This window comes from Coregonus clupeaformis, chromosome 20, assembly GCF_020615455.1.
Source record: "Coregonus clupeaformis isolate EN_2021a chromosome 20, ASM2061545v1, whole genome shotgun sequence".
Taxonomy (NCBI): domain Eukaryota; kingdom Metazoa; phylum Chordata; class Actinopteri; order Salmoniformes; family Salmonidae; genus Coregonus; species Coregonus clupeaformis.
The window spans coordinates 40,115,192-40,140,933 of record NC_059211.1 but is presented as its reverse complement, the minus strand read 5'-3'; the positions used below and the strand labels follow the sequence as shown (position 1 = coordinate 40,140,933).

The following is a 25,742-nucleotide window of genomic DNA, read 5'->3' as shown; positions in this document are numbered from 1 at the left end:
AGGGCCTGATGCCATGTTATTCTGTGATACTGATAGTCCATTCATAAGCCTTGGCACAGAATGAGACAGAATTCAGATCTATAAAAAACTGTCCCATACGCAGAGAGGTAAACAATGGGAAGGTCAGGGGGTCATCCTCTCTCCTGTTGGAACAGCAGCCCTGGTGTTCATCATCTCAAACGGCTTGAGCAGATGCCTTCCTCCCTTCCCGCTCCCATCTGATATTATATCCCCTCACAACAATGCCGTCAACTTTTTCTCCGTGTTTGGATTTTACATTATGTGGATTTAGGACTTAATGTTTGTAGTGATTCAAGATTATGTTATTTGTCGATTTGATAAAAAAAAAAATGCAATATTACACATTGGCACAAGTGCATAGAATCTGCAGACACATCATAAGCTGTTTGTTTTTGTATCACTCATAGGTTGTCTATCTTTGAACTTCTTTAGGTCGGTGTTCCAGCCATCAATCTCCCTGGTGACATAACCACAGACAGCTCTGGGCTTGTTTACCCAGCCAGCCCAGCCTTGTTGTTATGACGTAGGCTGTATTCACACTGCTTCCTATTTGTCCCTGCTTTACGTGAAATGGGCTCTCGGCATCCTTTGGAAAACGTTTGTCTTTTTTCGCACAGTCCCCTTTGGGCTTTGGCCATCATTTGACTTGTGCTCACAGTAACACAATGGAACAATAGCCCACTGAGCCATAAGAGATGAACATATATTTAAGAGTCTGGCCTAATTTCAGACTTTAATGGTTTAACTACTCCAGTCCTAGAGGGCTCAGGGTGGCCCTCAGATCAGCTCAGATCAACCGAGGTCAAGCTCCATAGCATGCTGGGAAACCAAAGGGCACATAGGGGGAAGAGAGGAGTCTTACCAGGTCAGCCAGGACACACAGAGGGAGGACTTGGGATGACTACTCCCCATTCTCCTTCTGTGACCTTGACCCCATGACCCTCCACTCTCTGAAGGCGGGTGGGAAGGTTTGCAGCAAGGTTTGCTCACACCCCACACAGGGCATTGTTTATGAGAATAATTACCTCTCAAGGCCACTGTGTTGATTCATTGTAGACACATCTCAGGATCAATAACACTGCAGATGTTTAGAACCTTAATCTATCTCGTAAGGGGCTGCAGTATATTGTGTGCATTGTATTGTCACAGCAGACCTGATCTTTGGATCGATTTCCTATCCTCAGTGCCTCTCATGGTAGAGTGCTTTGATGCATGCTCTGCTCCTGCCCGGGTAACTGGTGTTCACAGCACTAATAATTAATACATAATATAATAGACCAGATGTTTACAACAGCTCTGAACCTGGGACAACATACTGCTCATTTATAATTAAATGGTGCTGAAACTAACTTTTTTCATGATGTTTTCACATATGTTAACATAATGTTTTTTTTTCAAATTGAGTAGGGTTGTTCGTGTCAGATAAATCAACAAATTGAAGTGAAATGTATGCTATTTGGACTTGATGGACTCGGTTGTAATTTAGTTATGTACTACTTGTGAAGAGGACCAGATGAATCTTCCAATATCTATCTTTTAAAAACAGGGTGACTTTGTGTTGACATGATGATATATATGTGCGAGCCCCATTACAATAGCATAAAGAGATAAAAGACCCTGTGCATGGGTATCTGACACAGTGTGTGACCCTGGATCTCTTTACTACCAGCACGGTGCTGGTCAGAGCTCACGTATACAGTACTAATCCTCACCATCCCTGTGTGTGTGTGCGTGTGTGTGCAGTGTGTGTGTTTTTTCTGGAGGGAGGAGTGACTGCCAGATGCCAGTGACACTAGTATAATGTGGCCTTACTGCAAACATTGGTCCCATGCAGTGCAGGCTTATAGCCCTGTGATTCGTTGATGACAACCATGGGTGATGGTAAGGGCTGGCCGGCTGGGCAGGCTTCAGAACTGAATAGGTGATGGTTCAGGGATGGCTGGAGAGGACGTGGTAACGGGAAGTGTGATCTCCAGATCCAGATTTCTTATACGCCAGCATCTTGTTCCTGTTTTCCTGTTTTTAGAGCACATGTCCCAATGGTAAAGCTCATCCCTCCTTCTGCTGACAGAGCCACACGGTGATGTCATATGATGGAATTGACTCGCTGCCCCTGACCTTAAGTAGAAAAACAAACAGCGCAAATGTTGTTATAATATGCTCCTTGCAGGAGTTGCTGGTTTTGTAGTCTTTTATGCTGTTTCATTAGCATGGTGGTTTAAAATAGATACTGCCAATACAGTTATTCAAGATCATACTGTTGAACTGAACTTAGGATAGTTCTACTCACATTAAGTAATCACTCTACCTGGACACCACTTGAGAATAGGAGTCTGGACCCACCCATTCTCTCAGCTTGAGAGACCAACTATCTGAACATAGGCTGTGGAGACTTACAGTGGGGAAAAAAAGTATTTAGTCAGCCACCAATTGTGCAAGTTCTCAAACTTAAAAAGATGAGAGAGGCCTGTAATTTTCATCATAGGTACACGTCAACTATGACAGACAAATTGAGAATTTTTTTTCCAGAAAATCACATTGTAGGATTTTTTATGAATTTATTTGCAAATTATGGTGGAAAATAAGTATTTGGTCACCTACAAACAAGCAAGATTTCTGGCTCTCACAGACCTGCAACTTCTTCTTTAAGAGGCTCCTCTGTCCTCCACTCGTTACCTGTATTAATGGCACCTGTTTGAACTTGTTATCAGTATAAAAGACACCTGTCCACAACCTCAAACAGTCACACTCCAAACTCTACTATGGCCAAGACCAAAGAGCTGTCAAAGGACACCAGAAACAAAATTGTAGACCTGCACCAGGCTGGGAAGACTGAATCTGCAATAGGTAAGCAGCTTGGTTTGAAGAAATCAACTGTGGGAGCAATTATTAGGAAATGGAAGACATACAAGACCACTGATAATCTCCCTCGATCTGGGGCTCCACGCAAGATCTCACCCCGTGGGGTCAAAATGATCACAAGAACGGTGAGCAAAAATCCCAGAACCACACGGGGGGACCTAGTGAATGACCTGCAGAGAGCTGGGACCAAAGTAACAAAGCCTACAATCAGTAACACACTACACCGCCAGGGACTCAAATCCTGCAGTGCCAGACGTGTCCCCCTGCTTAAGCCAGTACATGTCCAGGCCAGTCTGAAGTTTGCTAGAGTGCATTTGGATGATCCAGAAGAGGATTGGGAGAATGTCATGTGGTCAGATGAAACCAAAATAGAACTTTTTGGTAAAAACTCAACTCGTCGTGTTTGGAGGACAAAGAATGCTGAGTTGCATCCAAAGAACACCATACCTACTGTGAAGCATGGGGGTGGAAACATCATGCTTTGGGGCTGTTTTTCTGCAAAGGGACCAGGACGACTGATCCGTGTAAAGGAAAGAATGAATGGGGCCATGTATCGTGAGATTTTGAGTGAAAACCTCCTTCCATCAGCAAGGGCATTGAAGATGAAACGTGGCTGGGTCTTTCAGCATGACAATGATCCCAAACACACCACCCGGGAAACGAAGGAGTGGCTTCGTAAGAAGCATTTCAAGGTCCTGGAGTGGCCTAGCCAGTCTCCAGATCTCAACCCCATAGAAAATCTTTGGAGGGAGTTGAAAGTCCATGTTGCCCAGCGACAGCCCCAAAACATCACTGCTCTAGAGGAGATCTGCATGGAGGAATGGGCCAAAATACCAGCAACAGTGTATGAAAACCTTGTGAAGACTTACAGAAAACGTTTGACCTGTGTCATTGCCAACAAAGGGTATATAACAAAGTATTGAGAAACTTTTGTTATTGACCAAATACTTATTTTCCACCATAATTTGCAAATAAATTCATTAAAAATCCTACAATGTGATTTTCTGGATTTATTTCTTCTCATTTTGTCTGTCATAGTTGACGTGTACCTATGATGAAAATTACAGGCCTCCCTCATCTTTTTAAGTGGGAGAACTTGCACAATTGGTGGCTGACTAAATACTTTTTTCCCCCACTGTATCTCAAAGCCATCTAAAAAGAAAGGATGGACATTGCACTTCTTTATGCAAAAAGTGGTGTATCACGTGATGTGATATGTGCGCTGTACAGTATGTTTGAGCTGTGACAGAACAAGATGTCTTTGTGGACTGAGTTGTGGTCTATTGTTGTTATTGTGTATTGTAGGTGCATGCAGAGGTAAACACTAATGCCAAAAAAGGCCTATCATGTCATTAAACTGCTCCCTGAATAGACTAGTGTAATAATATTAGCTAGCGAGAGTGATCAATGTTTATCAGCCAGTGGAAAAATGTAAGTGTTAAGATACAGACCTGTGTGTTATATCTCTTTAAAGACAGGAAGCCCACTGATTACCATTTCCTGTGACAAACATCAAGGCTACAGTATCACACATTTCGGTCTTCACTTGGAAACTAAATGGACACATTTCATGTAATGGTTGTTAACTCCTTTGGATTGCCTCTTCAGTTTTACAGTATACTGTGTGGTGAAAAAAAGTTATATTGGAATAGGAGGATTTCTCCCTTTTTTTTGTTGCAAATAGCAGTTCTACAAACTTAGCCCATTAACTGTGAGGGGACACACAAACACATGCACACACAGACACACTCCAACACACACCATTTTTTTGTTGTATTGTTTGTATATCATTGTATTTTACATTTATGTAACTGTCCTTGTGTATCAGTGTTGTGTTGCTGTTTTGTGTTTTTTTGTGGACCCCAGGAAGAGGAGCTGCTGCTTCTGCAAAAGCTAATGGGGATCTGAATAAACAAATAAACAAACAAATAACTGCCATGCCCATGGGTGTAACTTAGATACAGTATGACTGAGTATAACTGATCATATTCTTGTGTGTTTATTCTCATGTGTTACATACCCTTGTCCACTGAGAGTGTATTGGGAGGGAGGGGTGAGAAAGTGCTTCTGAGACAAGGACAGGCCAGTGAATGAGCTACAGCCAGAAGGAGGAAAAGCGGTGGTGGGTTCCTGACGCACGGTGGCCACACAGCACTCCACAGCACAACGGCTGAATGTCCAGCTGGGTGGGGGAGGAAAGGGAAGCCCCCAGTGCCTCAGGACATTGTTGAGGATATTGGTGTAAACCATGCCAGTCTCCTGAGCTCCACTGGTCACAAGACTTCAACTCAGAACGCTGGCGAGAGCCCTGACAGAACACATGCACCCACACACTCACAGAAACACACAAAGTAAGGAATCTGCTCCGCGCTGTTCTGCGCAGCTCTCCTTACCACAGCTGGAGCCCTCAGGGCAGGACTGTCGGTCTGGTCCAGACAGGAAGACCTCACCATGGGCTCAGTTATGTGTAAGTGACTGGATTATCTACTTTAAACCTTCATGGACATTTTCTGTGTGTTTGACACTCATACAGGTCTGGCTATGGTTATTTTGCCTATGAGTGGTGTGAAACAGATGTGATGTATGCTAGTTGTGCTACTGGAGAAGCCTGCTCAGTAGATAGCAGTAGGTAGGGGCTGGTGATTGTGTGGAGTGGTGTTTCCTTGTGACGTCTTGAGTAAGGAGCTCTGTGTGCTTACAGGCTTAAGACGTTCAGCAATGTGACCTAACAGAGAGGACGGTGATTACCCTGTAAACACCTTGTGGGAACCTTGTCACAAATAGAGCTGGGGAGTTCAAAATGCCTTATAAATTCACATTGGAATGTATTATAGAGTTCTTTTTCAGTTTCCATTGCTTCTATGTTTACATGTTGTGCTTCACAGTGAAATACATGGCACATTTCACTGTTAGATTCTCACCTCAGTGTGAAGTCACCTGAGCTTAGATAGAGGTTAGCTAAGAAGGGTTTGTGATTATTCTCTGTTGCATGTGCCTGACAGAGAGAGGGAAGCAGAGGGAAGAGACATAGGCAGAGGTCAGAGGCAGCAGCTCACTGCCTCCCCGGACTAAAGATAAATAATTGCAGTGGTAGAGACTGGCAGGGGACCTGGTGTGTGTGTACTGTGTGCAGTATGTGTGTGTGTTAGTTGTACTGCTCTGAGAGATCGAGCTATCAGTTGCAAGGCACTGTAAGAGTAGAGTGTCCAGGGGACTTGAATAGTAGACCGGGGGGGGATTCAGGAGCTCTGAGCCTGGGAGGAGAGTGATGCTCTGGTAACCACTCAGAGCTCTGTCTGTCCCTGTCTCCCTACTGTCTCCCTGGGCTGGAGGCTGGACTGACCTTGGCTATACTAGGCACTGAGTAGGAAGGAACTACACAGGCTGCTGTGCAGGAAAGCCACCTCTTGCACACAAATACACACACACTCAGACGCTCTCTTAGAGATGACTAGTGCAGATATTTTGTCGCTTTGCTGTGGTGGGATGATGGACAGCTCTCCACGGTACCAGACCATCCCTTCGCGGTGTCCGTCGTGCGGGCGGCACACACGCGACGCCTCCTCCATGGTGCGCATCTCTGCCGGGGAGATGGAGTCCTACCATCACTTCCTGGGGCTGTGTCAGGAGACTGAGTCGACCACGGAGAGAAGTATGTCCCCCTCTCTTCCCACTCACCCTCCTCCTCAGCTCCTTTCCCTCGCTCCATCCACCTGCCATTTTACGTTTTATTTTATTTTAGTCATTTAGTAGACACTCTTATCGTTAGTGCATTGCATTCATCTTAAGATAGCTAGATGAGACAACCATATAACACAGTTGAAGTAAGAACATTTTACTTCAATAAAGTAGTTATCAGCGAAGTCAGTGCTATTAGGAAAAGACAAGTGGGGATCTGTCAGGTAGTTGATTGATGTGATGCTGCTAAGGCACTGCTATATGTTAATGCTTTGGTGACATTTCATTAGTCTGCGGCTGCTGTCTGTGGTGTGCATTTCCTTCTAATATTAGACTGATTAATTTCTGAATAGGCATGGCAGTTGAACACCTTCTCAGATACTGTATGCCAGATTGCGTTCCTATCTGCATGTCAAATGGCTTTCATTGTCCAGAATAGAAAAGCTCCACATCACAACCACCTTTGAAAGAATGCTGAGTAGAATGTGTCTTATAACATGCATGCAAGCATGCACCATTTTGATTGTTTCCCTCTGTGGAGAAGTGGCAATGACAGCAGAAAAAATTGCTCCAGGTTTTTATTGAAAAATCTGAATCAGCGTGTGTCTATGGTTGTCCTGTCTGACTGTTTTAAATGTGTGAAAAAAGACTAACTGGCAGTATGCCACAATGCCCCAAAGTTGAATGATGTCACAAATAACCTACCCAGAAGCTGTTGATAGCAGTTTATGAAAAACTTTACAAGGTCCCACAAACCCTCAATGCCAGTCTTTTTATAGTGTGTGTGTCTGTGTGTGCATGCATGCTCAACCTACTCACTCTGACACATAATGTGTAGACATGCTGAGAATGGAATGGAATAATCACTTCTTTATATGGTGTACAGTTAGCTGCCAAGCCTTGAAAATATGTGGATCTAAAGATTGAAATGCAATTAAATTGTTTGGGTACATTCAAGTGAGGACATGTTTCCATTTTTGCTCTTCCTGGACTGTCTGCATGCAAAGGTGTTTCTGAGAAAATGACATTTAGTCTGAACCAAGTTTTTTTTTTTAATTGCCAGACAGCAGTTTCCGCATCTGCCCAGGCGAAATTCCAAGAAGTATTTGATTGTTAATAAGAGAATGGGGAATCCATCTTAATGTCCTGAATGTAAGACTGAAACCATAATGACCGTCACATGACCTTGACATCTCTTCCTTAGATATCCTTTCAGCTCTTAGCACCATAATGACGTCCATTAGTTCTGTTCCTAGGACAAGTTTCCACATGAATGTTGGCAATAATTCATGGTCAAACTCCCTATTTTTAGCCCTATCTTCCCATTAGGTTGGTTGGTATTCCCTCCACCTGAAGTCCAGATTATTACACAGCTGGGGCTCATTCAACTTTCAAAGGGCTCAAACACAACCAGACTCCCATGGGTCTGCCAAAACCTTGCCCCTTGTAATCAAACCCTCATAACAACATACGTTTGGTTTGGTCTGGCCCCCATGCCTGCCTCCTAGGAACATACTGTCAGGAACATACCTGGGAACATACATGGTTTTGTTTTCCTATGGTAGGTGTATTTGTACAGTAGCCTTCCATGTTATGACATCTCTTCAATAGTGTTGGTTTTGGAGGCAGTGTTGGCTTCGCTTTCATTTGATATTCACCACTAGGTGAGGTTTGTTATTGGGAGATAAATGGACCTGTCTGACACATCCTTTTATTGTTTTCTTGCATAGCTGCCCTTTTCCTGAGTGTCAATGGGAAACGTGCTCTTTTGGACGTATGTGGAAATCCAAACCAAAATAACTACTATATCCAAACTTCCTCTCCAACAATATTGAAGGAGATTACATCAGGAGTGTTTGTAGATATATGACCCTGGCAATGTCATAGTATTGTAAACTGTATGTACAGATGACTTGGTACTGGTACTCCTTGTATATAGTCTCGTTATTGTTATTTTATTGTGTTACTATACCTTGTTTTATTTTTTGCACATTTTTCGTACTTTTTAACTCTGCATTGTTGGGAAAGGGCCCGTAAGTAAGCATTTCACGGGAAAATCGACACGTTGTACTCGCCGCATGTGACAAATAACATTTGATTTGATTTGATGCATGTGGCACTGCTTTGTGAGAAAATGAGCAAGGCAAGTCAAATGGAGGACAAGGAGGATTTCTGTATATAAACACAATCAATTCGACCAACTACATAATGTTAGGTAGTTTGAATACTCAATGATAGAGAGTACTGGCCACATATTGTATCAAAGAGGATGTTTGACATTCTATTTTATGTTCTTCTTAGAGAGAGAGAAATATTAGCGGTCTCATAATCTCCCTGTGTTATTAGCTTACACCAGTGTGTGTGGATGTCAGAATGAGCGTGAGGGCTTCTCCTCCCCCACAAGCACTGGGCCCATGGAGGGTGATGGTGGAGAGATGCTTGGCCTAGTTCTACGACCTCACTCTGTTTTATGGGCTCCTGCTCCGCTCGGCATGGAGTGTTGGTCACAGCTTCTCATGTCCCATTAGTTAAGACAGAACTTTTGTTCTGGAGAGGCTGTTTCAACCACTATAAAATTACATTAAAATCACAAGGCTGGACTATTTTTATACAATACTTTATGCGTGTAATTTGATTGTGCTTCTGTGTTAAATTTGGATTTTATTAAACGTATTACTCTATATGGACACAGCTGTATGTGTTTGCGCACACGTGTGTGTGTGTGTCTCTGTGTGGGTGGAGGTCGTGTAGCAGGGATCCGACTGGATAAGGAACGTTATGGGATGTTCAGGCCTGGTTGGCTGGGCGTCTTTACAGTCACATGTTAATGTTAGAGGAGCTCAAAAAACTGCTGTGGTCCCCGATGCTTTGTGTTAAATAGTCCTCTGCTTTAAGATGCTCATTAGGAGGGCTACTCATTTAAACGTTGACATTTTAGTGATTTAGCAGATGCTCTTATCCAGATAGGGTTAAGTGCCTTGCTCAAGGACACAGACAGATTTTTCACTTTGTCGGCTTGGGCATTCGAACCAGCGTACTTTCAGTTACTTGCCCAATGCTCTTAATTGCTAGGCTACCTGCCGCCCTATCCATTCTATTAACTGTCCTCTCCTGGAGGACAGATTTTGTTAAAGGGATGAACTTCTCACCCCAGGGCTCAATTTGTCAACTTTGTCAAGAGAAAGTGTGATGAGTGTGTGGCGTTTAGGCTATATGTGGTGGAGATGGTAGGCTAAGTTTTTCACACAAAAATCTAGAGTGTATTTGTGACTTGTGTCTTCCGTTTGGACGAGAACAGTGGGAAATGTTGTCATCAACATTGATTTGCACTCTCCTTCCGAACAATTGTCTGTCTCCTTATCCTGTCCTCAATAATGGTCTCTTGTTACGTAACCCTGTAACACTAGGCTCATTGTCTGTGTGTGAGGTCCATGGTGGCTCAGGCAGGCAGGCCGACAGGGCAGACACAGCAGAGAGGGAGTCTAACTAGCTGCCCCTCTACCCGTTCAGACACAGCTGATCTCCCTGCTGTAGACTGCTGTTGACCCGCCAAGTGATTAAACACACAGCTAATTATCCCATTATAGCAGATCTACTGGTGCTTTCTCTTACCCCCTCTCATGCAGGGGGCCTCTTCTCCTAACAAGCTCTCTTAGTTACGATTAGCTGCTCTCGTTGGGTGGGGGGAGAAAGCTTGTTTACACAATCAATGGTAGGGTTTTAAGTATAAACCTTGACATAGATTCAGACTGCATGGACATATGTTTTGTAAATGATATAATGTGTTCTCAAATTGTATACTAAATTAAGGTACATAAAACGTTTAATTGGATTTACAATGTTTTTCATGTTGTCCTTTGACCTTTTTTAGACCATTGCAACACATTTCACGTGGCAAACTGGACACCACATGTTTCAGTGAATCTCACTATTTTGGAATCCAGTGTACAATGGGAAGGAAAGCTGCTTATTTAACATACAATGCCTCAGTAGCTGCCACCGGTGTTTTGGGACATGCTTCCTCTAGGACCATAAACACCCCTGTATTCCCAGGCAGCTGCTCTGACAGGGGGGAGGACTCGGAGGAGGGAGGGAGGAGGGAGGGACGGGGGGTGGGGGTGTCACATTCAGTCAACCACAGAAAGAACAGAGGAGACAGGACAGAGAAAGACAAAGTCAGATCAGAGAGGGGTGCACAGTCAGCGCGTGACTTTAATGAAGAGGGATGATGCTGAAGGGATCATCTCGCTCTATCGCTCTCTCTCTTCATTCTTTCAGAAGTATGTAGTTAAATGTTTGGGGCTGCCCCCCCCCCCCCACTTAAAGAGGCAGTAAGCAGTGTGTTTCTTCTCTCCCTCCCTCCTCCCTGTCCTGATAGGTTGCTTGTGACGCTGCTATGTTCTGAGAGAGCCTTGTGAGAGGTTAGAGTGGAGCTGCGAGAAGCAGCTAGGGCTGGAAAAAGTGACAAAAGACTCGGACGCACTGCTTCCTTAGAAAAAACTCCTCTGCTGCCAAGGCTCTGTATGAGCTGGGTGTGTATGTGTTTGGGTGTGTGTAAGTGGGGGGGTGTAGGAGTGTGTGTGTTTGTGTATGTGTGTGTGTCTGTCTGTGTAGTTACTCAGGAAGTCTGAAGAGAAGAAAGGGATGAAAATGGTTGAAAAGCAAGTCTTGACAAAGTTCTACTGGTGTGATTTACCCCTGTCGCCTGGATTAGTGTGACTTTTCTCTCTCTTCACACCCGACTATCGTGGCTCTATGATGAAGAGAACCAGACATGTCATAGGTAAGGTATTTACACTCCCCTTGCTCGCTGTTCTATCCCCCACGGTCTGTGTTCCACTGATCTCTTTACCCCATGTATTGTATAGAGATCAGAGATAAACTGCGTTCTATACAGATGTTAGTGTGTGTGTTCCTGTGAATAGGTGAAGTAGAAAAACAGCCTAAACACTTGGGCAATCAGATGTGTTTCACCTTAAAGGTCTCCCCTTCTCCACAGATGTATTTTCATCTATTGACAAGGACGCCTCGAGTGGATAACCCATACCACTGTAATTGACATGTCGCAATCACTCATATTTGACTGCCTCTCCATCCAATCAATTAAGAAAATGGGTCAATGACTGGTTATCAATGGGAATAAGAAACCAAAAAGGGCGGTTGGGTTGGCGAGAGGAGGGAGAGGAAGGAGATCACCTCTACCTAATGCAAGTAATGGCCTCCTTTTTTCCGCCTCCCCCTCCCCCTCTCTCTGTCGGGAGCTATAGGGTGTTTACATGCCAAACAGAGACACACATTTGTTGTCACTCATGTTGCTGGCCTGGGTCCTAGACTTTATTTCCATTACAACAGAATACCAAGACGTTGATATATTCTCAAGTGTCTTCTGAGGAGCTCAAGGGACTCTTGCCTGTCTGTCCGTAGCTAATGCCTCAATTGTTCTGCAGTTTTCTGTGGGGGAGATGCAAGTGTGCTTCAGGCTTTTGTGAGTTTCTGATGGGCCGGCCGTGTGAAAATGAGATTGTTGCGTTATAAACCTTATGTAAGCTACAAATAAATAACATGTGTTGTAATTGCTTTGTGTTAGGTATCCTATCCTCTACTCATTATTTAATAACAGCCTTGTTATTTATTAGTAGGCATTTTTTTGCCTTTGTATAAATCGATTTAGAGGGAAAGTATGGTCAAGTGAAGTAGGCTACTTGATTTAGAGAATTCTCTGACCTTCGCCATTACCTTATTACTCACCATAGCTAATGATTAAAAGGTAAAGCACCAGGTTGGTTGGACTCCATTTAGGTTATTGAGGTGAGCTAATGTAAAACATGTATTTGAAGAAATGATGTACTTTCCAGAGAGAGAAACTGGTGCCCTGATCTGCAGCAAGCATACAGTACAACTCTACAATGGGAATCCTAAAAGTTTAGGGTAGTTATAGGACTATTGTTGTCAGTCAAATAGGTCCATATCTTACAGTATTGCATTGCACTTTGACCCTTGTGCGATTGACAATCTTTAATGTGTTCTATTAACGCATACAGTATACCACACAGCTTAGTTTAGGAAGAAATACTTGAAGTCCTCATTTCCAGTAGATGTGTTACTGTGGCTGTGAGTGAATGTGTATGTTTCTGCTCATTAAACCTGATGAATTGGAGCAGGAGAAGGCTGAAGGCTGCCTAGCACAAGGTGAACACTGGGATGAGGTGTGATGAGGTGTGTGGAGAGCAGAGGATGGTGCCCCTCTGTGTTGCCATGGCATTAATCCATGGTGTCTCTACATGTTGCTGGCACAACCTGCCACATAATCAACACACCCACCAGACTAAACATATGACTGACTAGGCCCAGGAGTTTTCCCTCACCAGGTGATATAGGAAACCTGGAAGGACTGGACTTTCTTCTGGTCAGATCACAATAGCATACGACCAATAGCATTCCAAGAACTAGAATCAATGTGTTATTGTGCTGTTTGTTATTACTGCTTTTTGGTATTTAGTCAATAGAATTTGATCATGCATTTTTCCATTGTTTGCTCTGCGACGCTAAAGAACAGGACTGACCATTGTGATCTTGTTTCGTGATCTTGCTGTTTTTTTTATATTCAATTCAGTATAATGTAATATTTTTGATGTATCTGTTCTTGGAGAGCTAATTCCTTCCAGAGCCTGTAGCAGGCAGGATGGAGGCAGGAGGGTGGGTTGTGTCTTTGTGCTCTGTATGCTGTTCCTCTGGACGTGAACACTGTGACCTTTCTCTGAAGCCTGCAGAGGCCATTATGAGACCTGGTTTTGTGATGTCTGGGGCTGGGATTCCTGCAGCAGGATGATAAGATCTGCAGGTAGCGCGTTAACATGCTCCCAGACGCAGACCCTCCTTCCTCTCACCACCACTCTGCTAAGGGAGGATATATGTGTGTGTGTGCGCGTGTGTGTGTGTGCGCACGCATGCGTGCAGGTTTGTGTGTGTGTACTGTGATGCACACGTTTGAATATATTGTCGTAAAAGGAGCCGTGGAAATATGTGTAAATGAGGGAACACGCTAAGAATAATACTGTCAATGTCATTTGGCCTTGATACCAAACAATGGACCAAATCCCTGTGGAGACTTGAAGTTGCTGGTACCATGACAACACTACAGCTTACAACTACCATACTGTAGAAACATGCTTCTGTGAGGCTCTCTATGCTATCTATAGCCCTGGCTGCAAGACCCACTCAAGGCTCGCTCAGTCTTTGATAAAGTGTAGTCTGTTGTAAAGCACTCCTTTATACCATGGCCAGACAGATGGTGTTTTGTTCACAGTGGAAAGCTAGCTGCAGTATGCTTCAGGGTGATCCCAAACCTTTAAGGCAGAGAGTGATGAAGCTTCATCAACCCTCCCCCTCCCCTCCAAGCAGCCAGAATGGCTACTGAGTCTTCCAAGAACAACACAATGAAAGAAATATATGTCTGAAAGGGGGGATACAGAAGCTACAGTAGCTTGTAATGGAAATTGAACAAAGGCACACAAAGGTCTGCATTCACAGCTAAAAGTATTGACTGTGAGGGGCAGTGGTAGACATGGAGACCACTGTTAGAGAGAGAACAGACACTGTGGAAATGTCCAGAGCTGTGCCTTGGCCTTGGCCTCATTTTCAACAGATCATACTGACCTGTCAGACATAGATGGATTGTCCACCGATAATGACTGGGCCAGTGTATGGTTTAATGCTGCTCTCTTTCCTATACATTCCTATGATATTGTCATTGCTGACTGGAGGTGTTGTCTCTGTTGTTTTCCTCTCCCTCCCCAGATGAGATCATGCAGCAGGAGATCAGGCCCCTGCTGGCCGTCGACATCATAGAGCAGCTGCATCGGCAGTTTGCCCTGCTCTCAGGTACGTAGCTAGGCCTCGTTCTCCTCTCCTCAACCCTACTCAACCCAACTCCTCTTCCCTCACACACAGACGGGCAGATATTCTAGTTCCTCTCCCTTTGTGAAGGGGCAAAGATAGGAATGACAAAATAATAATGCCCACTTGGAGAGAAGTTTTAGTCAGATGTGATCATATCTACTTTACAGTTATACAGAATAGCACAATGTAATGTTTGTTGATTCATTTTGATCATGTCACGTTATGAGTTAAAAGGCAATTTCCATTGTTGACGTTAAGACATGATTGAGTTGTGATCAGACTTGAACCTTTTAAGACTACTGATCGATAGGATTGCCTCTTAATCACTTCCTGTCTCAGACTGTAGAGAGGTCTGGTCTGCTCCATGGTCTGCTCCAGGACAATAACAACATTATCACATTACACCATGAACCATTTCCTGCCAGGAAGTCTCGAGGTTTTGCTCGCCTGAGGTAGAGTATCTTATGAGAAGCTGTAGATCACACTATTTACCAAGAGAGTTTTCATCTATATTTTTTGTAACTGTCTATTTACCACCACAAACCGATGCTGGCACTAAGATTGCACTCAATGAGCTGTATAAGGCCTTAAGTAAACAGGAAAACGCTCATCCAGAGGCAGCGCTCCTAGTGGCCGGGGACTTTAATGCAGGGAAACTTAAATCCGTTCTACCCAATTTCTACCAGCATGTTAAATGTGCAACCAGAGGAAAAAAAACTCTAGACCACCTTTACTCCACACAAAGAGACGCGTACAAAGCTCTCCCTCGCCCTCATTTTGGCAAATCTGACCATAACTCTATCCTCCTGATTCCTGCTTATAAGCAAAAACTAAAGCAGGAAGCACCAGTGACTCGGTTAATAAGGAAGTGGTCAGATGATGCAGATGTTAAGCTACAGGACTGTTTTGCTAGCACATACTGGAATATGTTCCGGGATTCTTCCAATAGCATTGAGTACACCACATCCCCACAGTGACCGTACGTACATACCCCAACCAGAAGCCATGGATTACAGGCAACATCCGCACTGAGCTAAAGGGTAGAGCTGCCGCTTTCAAGGAGCGGGACTCTAACCCGGACGCTTATAAGAAATCCCACTATGCCCTCCGACGAACCATCAAACAGGCAAAGACTCGACACAGGACTAAGATTAAATCATACTACACCGGCTCCCACGCTCGTCGGATGTGGCAGGGCTTGAAAACTATTATAGACTACAAAGGGAAGCACAGTCAAGAGCAGCCCAGTGACACAAGCCTACCAGACGAGCTAAATCACTTCTATGCTCGCTTCGAGGCAAGCAACACTGAAGCATGCATGAGAGCATCAGCTGTTCCGGATGACTATGTGATCACACTCTCCGTAGCCGATGTGAGTAAGACTTTTAAGCAGGTCAACATTCACAAGGCCGCAGGGCTAGACGGATTACCAGGACGTGTACTCCGATCATGCCCTGACCAACTGGCAAGTGTCTTCACTGACATTTTCGATTCATGACTGAGTCTGTAATACCAACATGTTTCAAGCAGACCACCATAGTCCCTGTGCCCAAGAACACTAAGGTAACCTGCCTAAATGACTACCGACCCGTAGCACTCACGTCTGTAGCCATGAAGTGCTTTGAAAGGCTGGTCATGGCTCACATCAACACCATTATCCCAGAAACCCTAGACCCACTCCAATTTGCATACCACCCCAACAGATCCATAGATTATGCAATCTCTATTGCACTCCACACTGCCCTTTCCCACCTGAACAAGAGGAACACCTACGTGAGAATGCTATTCATTGACTACAGCTCAGCGTTCAACACCATAGTGCCCTCAAAGCTCATCACTAAGCTAAGGACCCTGGGACTAAACACCTCCCTCTGCAACTGGATCCTGGACTTCCTGACGGGCCGCCCCCAAGTGGTAAGGGTAGGTAACAACACATCTGCCACGCTGATCCTCAACACGGGGGCTCCTCAGGGATGCGTGCTCAATCCCCTCCTCTACTCCCTGTTCACCCATGACTGCATGGCCAGGCACGACTCCAACACCATCATTAAGTTTGCCGACGACACAACAGTGGTAGGCCTGATCACCGACAACGATGAGACAGCCTAGAGGGAGGAGGTCAGAGACCTGGCCGGGTGGTGCCAGGATAACAACCTCTCCCTCAACGTGATCAAGACAAAGGAGATGATTGTGGACTACAGGAAAAAAAAGAGGACTGAGCACGCCCCCATTCTCATCGACGGTGCTGTAGTGGAACAGGTTGAGAGCTTCAAGTTCCTTGGTGTCCACATCACCAACAAACTATCATGGTCCAAACACACCAAGACAGTCGTGAAGAGGGCACGACAAAGCCTATTCCCCCTCGGGAGACTGAAAATATTTGGCATGGGTCCTCAGATCCTCAAAACGTTCTACAGCTGCACCATCGAGAGCATCCTGACTGGTTGCATCACTGCCTGGTATGGCAACTGCTCGGCCTCCGACCGCAAGGCACTATAGAGGGTAGAGCGTACGGCCCAGTACATTACTGGGGCCAAGCTTCCTGCCATCCAGGACCTCTATACCAGGCGGTGTCAGAGGAAGGCCCTAAAAATTGGCAAAGACTCCAGCCACCCTAGTCATAGACTGTTCTCTCTGCTACCGCACAGCAAGCAGTACCGGAGCGCCAATTCTAGGTCCAAAAGGCTTCTTAACAGCTTCTACCCCCAAGCCATAAGACTCCTGAACAGCTAATCATGGCTACCCAGACTATTTGCATTGAATGTAGTGCCCTCGTTTGGGTGTAGGGTCTGATCAGAGCCTGAAGGTAAGGAGGTGCCGTTCCCCTCACAGCTCCGTAGGCAAGCACCATGGTCTTGTAGTAGATGCGAGCCTCAACTGGAAGCCAGTGGTGTGTGCGGAGGAGCGGGGTGACATGAGAGAACTTGGGAAGGTTGAACACCAGACGGGCTGCAGCGTTCTGGATAAGTTGTAGGGGTTTAATGGCACAGGCAGGGAGCCCAGCCAACAGCGAGTTGCAGTAATCCAGACGGGAGATGACAAGTGCCTGGATTAGGACCTGTGCCGCTTTTTGTGTAAGGTAGGGTCGTACTCTGCAAATGTTGTAGAGCATGAACCTGCAGGATCGGGTCACCGTTTTGATGTTAGCGGAGAACGACAGGGTGTTGTCCAGGGTCACGCCAAGGTTCTTTTCACTCTGGGAGGAGGACACAATGGAGTTGTCAACCGTGATGGCGAGATCATGGAGCGGGCAGTCCTTCCCCGGGAGGAAGAGCAGCTCCGTCTTGCCGAGGTTCAGCTTGAGGTGGTGATCCGACATCCACACTGATATGTCTGCCAGACATGCAGAGGTGCGATTCACCACCTGGTTATCAGAAGGGGGAAAGGAGAAAATGAATTGTGTGTCGTCTGCGTAGCAATGATAGGAGAGACCATGTGAGGATATGACAGAGCCAAGTGACTTGGTGTATAGAGAGAATAGGAGAGGGCCTAGAACTGAGCCCTGGGGGACACTAGTGGTGAGAGCACGTGGTGCGGAAACAGATTCTCGCCACGCCACCTGGTAGGAGCGACCTGTCAGGTAGGATGCAATCCAAGAGTGAGCAGCGCCGGAGATGCCCAACTCGGAGATAGTGGAGAGGAGGATCTGATGGTTCACAGTATCAAAGGCAGCAGATAGGTCTAGAAGGTTAAGAGCAGAGGAGAGAGAGTTAGCTTTAGCAGTGCGGAGAGCCTCCGTGACACAGAGAAGAGCAGTCTCAGTTGAATGACCAGTCTTGAAACCTGACTGGTTTGGATCAAGAAGGTCATTCTGAGAGAGATAGCAGGAGAGTTGGCTAGAGACGGCACGCTCAAGAGTTTTGGAGAGAAAAGAAAGAAGGGATACTGTTCTGTAGTTGTTGACATCGGAGGGATCGAGTGTAGGTTTTTTGAGGAGGGGTGCGACTCTCGCTCTCTTGAAGACGGAAGGGACATGGTCAGCGGTCAAGGATGAGTTGATGAGCGAGGTGAGGTAAGGGAGAAGGTCTCCGGAAATGGTCTGGAGAAGAGAGGAGGGGATAGGGTCAAGCGGGCAGGTTGTTGGGTGGCCGGCCATCACAAGTAGCAAGATTTCATCTGGAGAGAGAGGGGAGAAAGAAGTCAAAGCATAGGGTAGGGCAGTGTGAGCAGGACCAGCAGTGTCATTTGACTTAATAAATGAGGATCGGATGTCGTCAACCTTCTTTTCAAAATGGTTGACGAAGTCATCCACAGAGAGGGAGGAGGGAGGGGGAGGAGCAGGAGGATTCAGCAGGGAGGAGAAGGTGGCAAAAGGGCTTCCTAGGGTTAGAGGCAGAGGCTTGACATTTAGAGTGGTAGAAAGTGGCTTTAGCAGCAGAAACAGAGGAAGAGAATGTAGAGAGGAGGGTGTGAAAAGATGACAGTTCCGCAGGGTGTCTAGTTTTCCTCCATTTCCGCTCGGCTGCCCGGAGCCCTGTTCTGTGAGCTCGCAATGAGTCGTCAAGCCACGGAGCAGGAGGCGTGGACCGAGCCGGCCGGGAGGATAGGGGACATAGAGAGTCAAAAGATGCAGAAAGGGAGGAGAGGAGGGTTGAGGAGGCAGAATCAGGAGATCGGAGGGAGAAGGATTTAGCAGAGGGAAGAGATGATAGGATGGAAGAGGAGAGAGTAGCGGGAGAGAGAAAGCAAAGGTTGCGACGGCACATTACCATCTGAGTAGGGGCAGAGTGAGTAGTGTTGGAGGAGAGCGAGAGAGAAAAGGATAGTGGTCGGAGACTTGGAGGGGAGTTCTACTAGTCTTTGTAGAAGAACAGCATCTAGTAAAGATGAGGTCAAGCGTATTGCCTGCCTTGTGAGTAGGGGGGGACGGTGAGAGGGTGAGGTCAAAAGAGGAAAGGAGTGGAAAGAAGGAGGCAGAGAGAAATGAGTCAAAGGCAAACGTAGGGAGGTTAAAGTCACCCAGAACTGTGAGGGGTGAGCCATCCTCAGGAAAGGAACTTATCAAGGCGTCAAGCTCATTGATGGACTCTCCAAGGGAACCTGGAGGACGATAAATGATAAGGATGTTAAGCTTGAATGGGCTAGTGACTGTGACAGCATGGAATTCAAATGAGGAGATAGACAGATGGGTCAAGGGGAAAAGAGAGAATGTCCACTTGGGATAGATGAGGATTCCTGTGCCACCGCCGCGCTGACCAGATGCTCTCGGGGTATGCGAGAACACATGATCAGACGAGGAAAGAGCAGTAGGAGTAGCAGTGTTTTCTGTGGTAATCCATGTTTCCGTCAGCGCCAAGAAGTCGAGGGACTGGAGGGTAGCATAGGCTGAGATGAACTCTGCCTTGTTGGCCGCAGAACGGCAGTTCCAGAGGCTGCCGGAGACCTGGAACTCCACGTGGGTCGTGCGCGCAGGGACCACGAAAGTAGCGTGGCAGCAGCCACGCGGTGTGAAGCGTTTGTATGGCCTGTGCAGAGAGGAGAGAACAGGGATAGACAGACACATAGTTGACAGGCTACAGAAAAGGCTACAATAATGCAAAGGAGATCGGAATGAAATTAAGTAAACATCTGGGAAAGCGAGATATTATCTATGCATAGTCACTTTAACTCTACCCACATGTACATATTACCTCGACTAACCAGTGCCCCCGCATATTGACTCTGGACCGGTACCCCCTGTATATAGCCTCCCTACTGTTATTTTATTTTACTGCTGCTCTTTACTTATTTGCTATTTTTATTTATCTATTTTTTACTTAACACTTTTTTTTCTTTTCTTAAAACTGCATTGTTGGTTAAGGGCTTGTAAGTAAGCATTTCACTGTAAGGTCTACACCTTTTGTATTCGGGGCATGTGGCAAATAACATTTGATTTTATTTTATTTGATGTCTTCGTCTCTCTGGCCATATTCATGAGCTTTGTTCAGTGGATAAAATGGCCACTTTTTCCATTCAGTTAAGATGGGATCCGGAAGCAATGACTGTGTACATACTATACATTATTATTAACACGTATTTGAGAACATTGAGTCCCCTAAATCATATCCGTATACTCACAGATCACCTCAGTCAGAAGACTCTCTCAAACTTTTTTCCACCTCTGTTTTATTTCCCCTAAAACCCAAATAAATTAGTCTTAAACTTCTGTCATAGCCAAATTTGAGTTACTGGAGACATAGAAGAGTACTGGAGACATGGACAGAGGTGCAGGGCCTAAGCTGGAACAATAACAGAGGGAGTTGTGGGTGGTTATTGGGCTAGCCTGGCCTCAGAGCCAAACGAAACATACTATACGTATTTCTGAGCAACTCCAAGACGTATGATATGTACTAATGGTCTAGTTACTTTAGACAGAAACAAAAGTAGGGAGGTTGGTCAGGGAGGATGGGTGGATGTATACCGCGACCGTCTAGCAATCCAAAGGTCGGTGTTCGAGTCGCGTCAGTGACAACTTTAGTATTTTAGCTAACCCTTCCCCTAACCCTTATTCTAACCTTAACCCATTTCACCTAAACTGCTATGTAAATTCTCCTAACCTTTGTCGTTTTAGTTTTCCTAACCTTTTATGTAAATTATTCTAATCTTTGTCATTAGTTCTCCTTACTACCAATGTAAATTCTCCCAGTCATTCTCATTTGTTGCAACAAGCAACTTGGTCTCAGAGAAAGATGTATAATACTATACATCCTCCAAGATGTATGATAAGTTGCATCATCAAATTCTTAAGCTATTGTATAACCGGGTAAGACGTATACTATACGTCCTCCAATTTGTATGATATTGTACGATGCCTATTCCATTCATATTATAACCTAACGTAACATAATACAGTGGGGAGAACAAGTATTTGATACACTGCCGATTTTGCAGGTTTTCCTACTTACAAAGCATGTAGAGGTCTGTAATTTTTATCATAGGTACACTTCAATTGTGAGAGACGGAATCTAAAACAAAAATCCAGAAAATCACATTGTATGATTTTTAAGTAAATCATTTGCATTTTATTGCATGACATAAGTATTTGATCACCTACCAACCAGTCAGAATTCCGGCTCTCACAGACCTGTTAGTTTTTCTTTAAGAAGCCCTCCTGTTCTCCACTCATTACCTGTATTAACTGCACCTGTTTGAACTCGTTACCTGTATAAAAGACACCTGTCCACACACTCAATCAAACAGACTCCAACCTCTCCTCTCCACAAACAGACTCCAACCTCTCTGTCATCCCAAACTTTTGAAGTTGAGAATTCACCCTAGAATCTAGATCATAAGGCCAACCTCTATACTCCCATCTCCACTCAGGAATGCAGGCACTGGGGCATGATGATGATTGAGGAGGAACACTTTAGACAAAGGGTGTCTTGCTGCTCCACTAGACTTTCTCATAGTGATACACTTTGACTGGTTCATCTCTGATCCTAGAGATATATGATCATGGATTATAATATGGCTGCCACTGATTGCTTTCATTTGTTTCAGGATTTAGTGAGACACTTGATTATTTGAGATTGACATCTCTCCTCTTATTTGTTAATTTAGATTGTCCTACAGATCTCAGTCATATCAACAGTTTCACTCATCAAACTTGTTTAGTTTCATGTTTCAAATTAGTTTTGATTTAGTCATGACATTTGGCAAAAAATGATCAAACCCACATTTATGCTGACATTAGCCCAATGCCACCACCTTGTGGATCATTAGTAGAAATATAACTTTTCTATTGATATAAATTCTCCCATCAAATCTGTAACAACAGAATGTAGTTTTGTATCCAAATAAATGTTTATTTGACTGTAGTAGCCTGGTGTAAATGAATGAATGTAACAAAATGGACACATTTCTGTCAATCTATTGATGTAACCCTATGTGTGCAGGAGGAAGAGGGAAAGATGGCGCCCCCATCATCACCTTCCCTGAATACTCAGGCTTCGGCGACCTCCTAGACGAGGACTTCCAGAATGTTGTCACATATCTGACCAGCATCCCTAGGTAAAGTAGGAGCCATGCATATGCAGCTTCACTCCAACCATAAATATGTTCCCATGGTTATGCAGTTCAGATCAATACTGCAATTCTGGTGCACTTTATTTTCCCACAGTGGAGAACAGAAGCTTACTGTAATGCTACTGTTTATTTGATCAGGGCAGGTCAAAGAGTGCTGCTTCTAGCATTACAGTGATGCAATCATTGTAATGAGTGTGGCTTGAAGAAACACTTAGGCCTAAATAAACATGCAGTGCCTTCAGAAAGTATTCACACCCTTTGACTTTTGCCACATTTTGTTGTGATACAGCCTGAATTTACACACAATACCCCATAATGTCACAGTGGAATTACATTTTTAGAAGTTTTTACAAATTAATTACAAATAAAAAGAGCTGAAATGGCTTGAGTAAATAAGTATTCAACCCCTCTGTTATGACAAGCTTAAAAAGTTCAGGAGTAAACATTTGCTTAAACAAATCACATAGTAAGTTGCATGGACTCATTCTGTCTGCAATAATAGTGGTTTACATCAGGGGTCTTCAACCTTTTCTTGCCCTCCCAGGAAAACCAGCGACCCAGGGACCCCCATCATACATTAGCAAACTTTTCTTTTCTCACGTCTTGTCTTATCCTCAGGTGAATGATAATGGCAAAGGGAAGTAATAAACATTTTTAAATGATTAGATTTGGTAGATAGTTTTTCATTATTTTGACCTCCCCACTTTATAATTGGAAGTGTAAACTCTAACATAGCATATTAGCTAGAAAGGTAACTTCAAACACATTTTCACTAAGATCAGCTGTTTACCTGGTTAAACAAAGGCTAACCATGTGTTGGCAAAAATGTATGTCCAAGTCAAGAAAGCGTACCAGTAGCCAGCAGCACTTGCCGCACTGGTAGCCTATTTGCGGGAGTTCTTTTCCAATGTCAGATACTCCTGTGAGTGTAATTGGCTACAATTAGTGTAATTTGCTCAATATTGTTGACATCATTAGAAATAAGATATTCACCTATTTTCTGTTGTTTCTAGCAGGTAGCCTAGCAGCTAAGAGCGTTGGGCCAGTATTTTCTACATTGTAGAATAATATTGAAGACATCAAAACTATGAAAGAACACATATGGAATCATGTAGTAACCAAAAAAGTGTTAAACAAATCAAAATATATTTTATATTTGAGATTCTTCAAATAGCCACCCTTTGCCTTGATGACAACTTTGCACACTCTTGGCATTCTCTCAACCAACTTCACCTGGAATGCTTTTTCAACAGTTTTGAAGGAGTTCCCACGTATGCTGAGCACTTGTTGGCTGCTTTTCCTTCACTCTGTGGTCCGACTCATCCCAAACCATCTCAATTGGGTTGAGGTCGGGGGATTGTGCAGTCCAGGTCATCTGATGCAGCACTCCATCACTCTCCTTCTTAGTAAAATAGCGCTTACACAGCCTGGAGGTGTGTTGGGTCATTGTCCTGTTGAAAAACAAATGATAGTCCCCCTAAGCCCAAACCAGATGGGATGGTGTATCGCTGCAGAATGCTGTGGTAGCCATGCTGGTTAAGTGTTCCTTGAATTCTATATACATCACAGACAGTGTCACCAGCAAAGCACCCCCACACCATAACACCTCCTCCATACTTTACAGTGGGAAATACACATGCGGAGATAATTCGTTCACCCACACCACGTCTCACAAAGACACGGCGGTTGGAACAAAAAATCTCCAATTTGGACTCCAGACCTAAGGACACATTTCCACTGGCCAAGCAAGTCTCTTCTTCTTTTTGGTGTCCTTTAGTAGTGGTTTCTTTGCAGCAATTCGACCATGAAGGCCTGATTCACAGTCTTCTCTGAACAGGTGATGTTGAGATGTGTCTGTTACTTGAACTCTGTGAAGCATTTATTTGGGCTGCAATTTCTGAGGCTGGTAACTCTACTGAACTTATCCTCTGCAGCAGAGGTAACTCTGGGTCTTCCATTCCTGTGGCGGTCCTCATGAGAGCCAGTTTCATCACACCGCTTGATGGTTTTTGCGACTGCACTTGAAGAAACTTTAAAAGTTCTTGAAATGTAACGTATTGACTGACCTTCATGTCTTAAAGTAATGATGGACTGTCGTTTCTCTTTGCTTTGTGATGTCACGAGAGGCTACACAGCTTTCAGCGGGATTGCTCAAGTAGTGCAAGGAGACCAGGTTCAACCAAAACAAGGATTTTATTAAAGGTCTTGGGAAACTAACGAAAGTATAACACAATTCTGTTCTCTGGTGGCTCTTAAGGGTTAACAGTTCAGGGATGTCTCTTCCACATCCAAAATCATAACTCTCCCTCGCTCAAATAACTTTTCCCCAGTCTTACTGTATTCCACGTTGCAGCTAGTGGCCAACCCAGCAAAACGTCCTTCCAAATGTCCCACACGTATTTCCACAGGTGCATATATCCAAAGGTGAGTATTTCCCCAAAGGTAAGTATCTCCAAATCCTTATATTCCTCATGGAAGTGGACGTGCAGCACTCTTGTCCTCCAGAGAGCCCAGGTTGGAGACCGTGTCTCTTCCCTTCAACAAACCTTCAGCTCATCAGCTCCTGATTGGTTTCAGCTGCGTGGGAAGATTGGCCATAGAGGGTTGGAGTTCCCGACCATACCAGCAGATGGAGCCATAGCTGTCTGGGTTTGCAGCCATCTCAGGGGGATGTAACGTCCCTCCAGGACACAGCCTCTCGTGACATCACACATCCCCCTCCTCGGGACCGACGTCCTCGTCGGGTAAAGGCAGCGAAGAAGGCATCACGCCGGGAGAGGGCGTCCGCATTGCCGTGGTGCTTGCCAGACTGCTCTCTCTTCAACTCCTCCAACTCTAGGACCAGGGACTCCGCCTCCTGTTGTCTCTCCTTGAGTTTCTTACTGAACGCATCAGCCTTGGTTTTAGCAGAGTTTAGCTTCTGTTGAGCAGCTTTCAGTTCCTTCTCTCTCTCTGCCTCCGCATTCTTCATCTTGTTCTCCAACACCTTGTACTTCTCCTCTGCCTTCTTCTGGACCTCCTTACTACTGCGCAGGGTCTCCTCACACTCCTCGATGGTCCTGCGCAGCCTCTCCAGCTCCTCCTGTTGCTTAGGGAAGGAGCTCTGTTGGAGTTTAGCCTGGAGGATATCTAACTCTTCTGTCTTCATGTCTAACTGTTGCTTTAACAAACGATACCTCTCAGCGGTCCCCTTCAGACCAGACAGTTCTTTGTCCAGATTCTGTAGCTCCGTCTCTGTGTCGGTCTGGGCACCTGCCATCCCTATCAGAGCCCGGGCG

At 44.9% G+C, this 25,742-nt stretch overlaps 1 protein-coding gene across 3 annotated transcripts in view; it reads left to right on the top strand.

Annotated features, from left to right (window-relative positions):
- LOC121533386 (guanine nucleotide exchange factor DBS) overlaps positions 1-25,742 on the top strand; it is a 150,050-nt gene that overhangs the window by 3,209 nt on the left and 121,099 nt on the right. For 2 of the 3 annotated variants that reach the window (XM_041839286.2, XM_045205490.1), the window contains exons 3-4: positions 14,359-14,442; positions 22,335-22,449. In XM_041839286.2, coding sequence (XP_041695220.2) covers positions 14,359-14,442; positions 22,335-22,449 — 199 coding nt within the window. Of the gene's footprint in view, positions 1-5,037; positions 5,351-14,358; positions 14,443-22,334; positions 22,450-25,742 lie in introns of those variants that run through there. The other variant, XM_041839285.2, reaches the window with a different exon arrangement.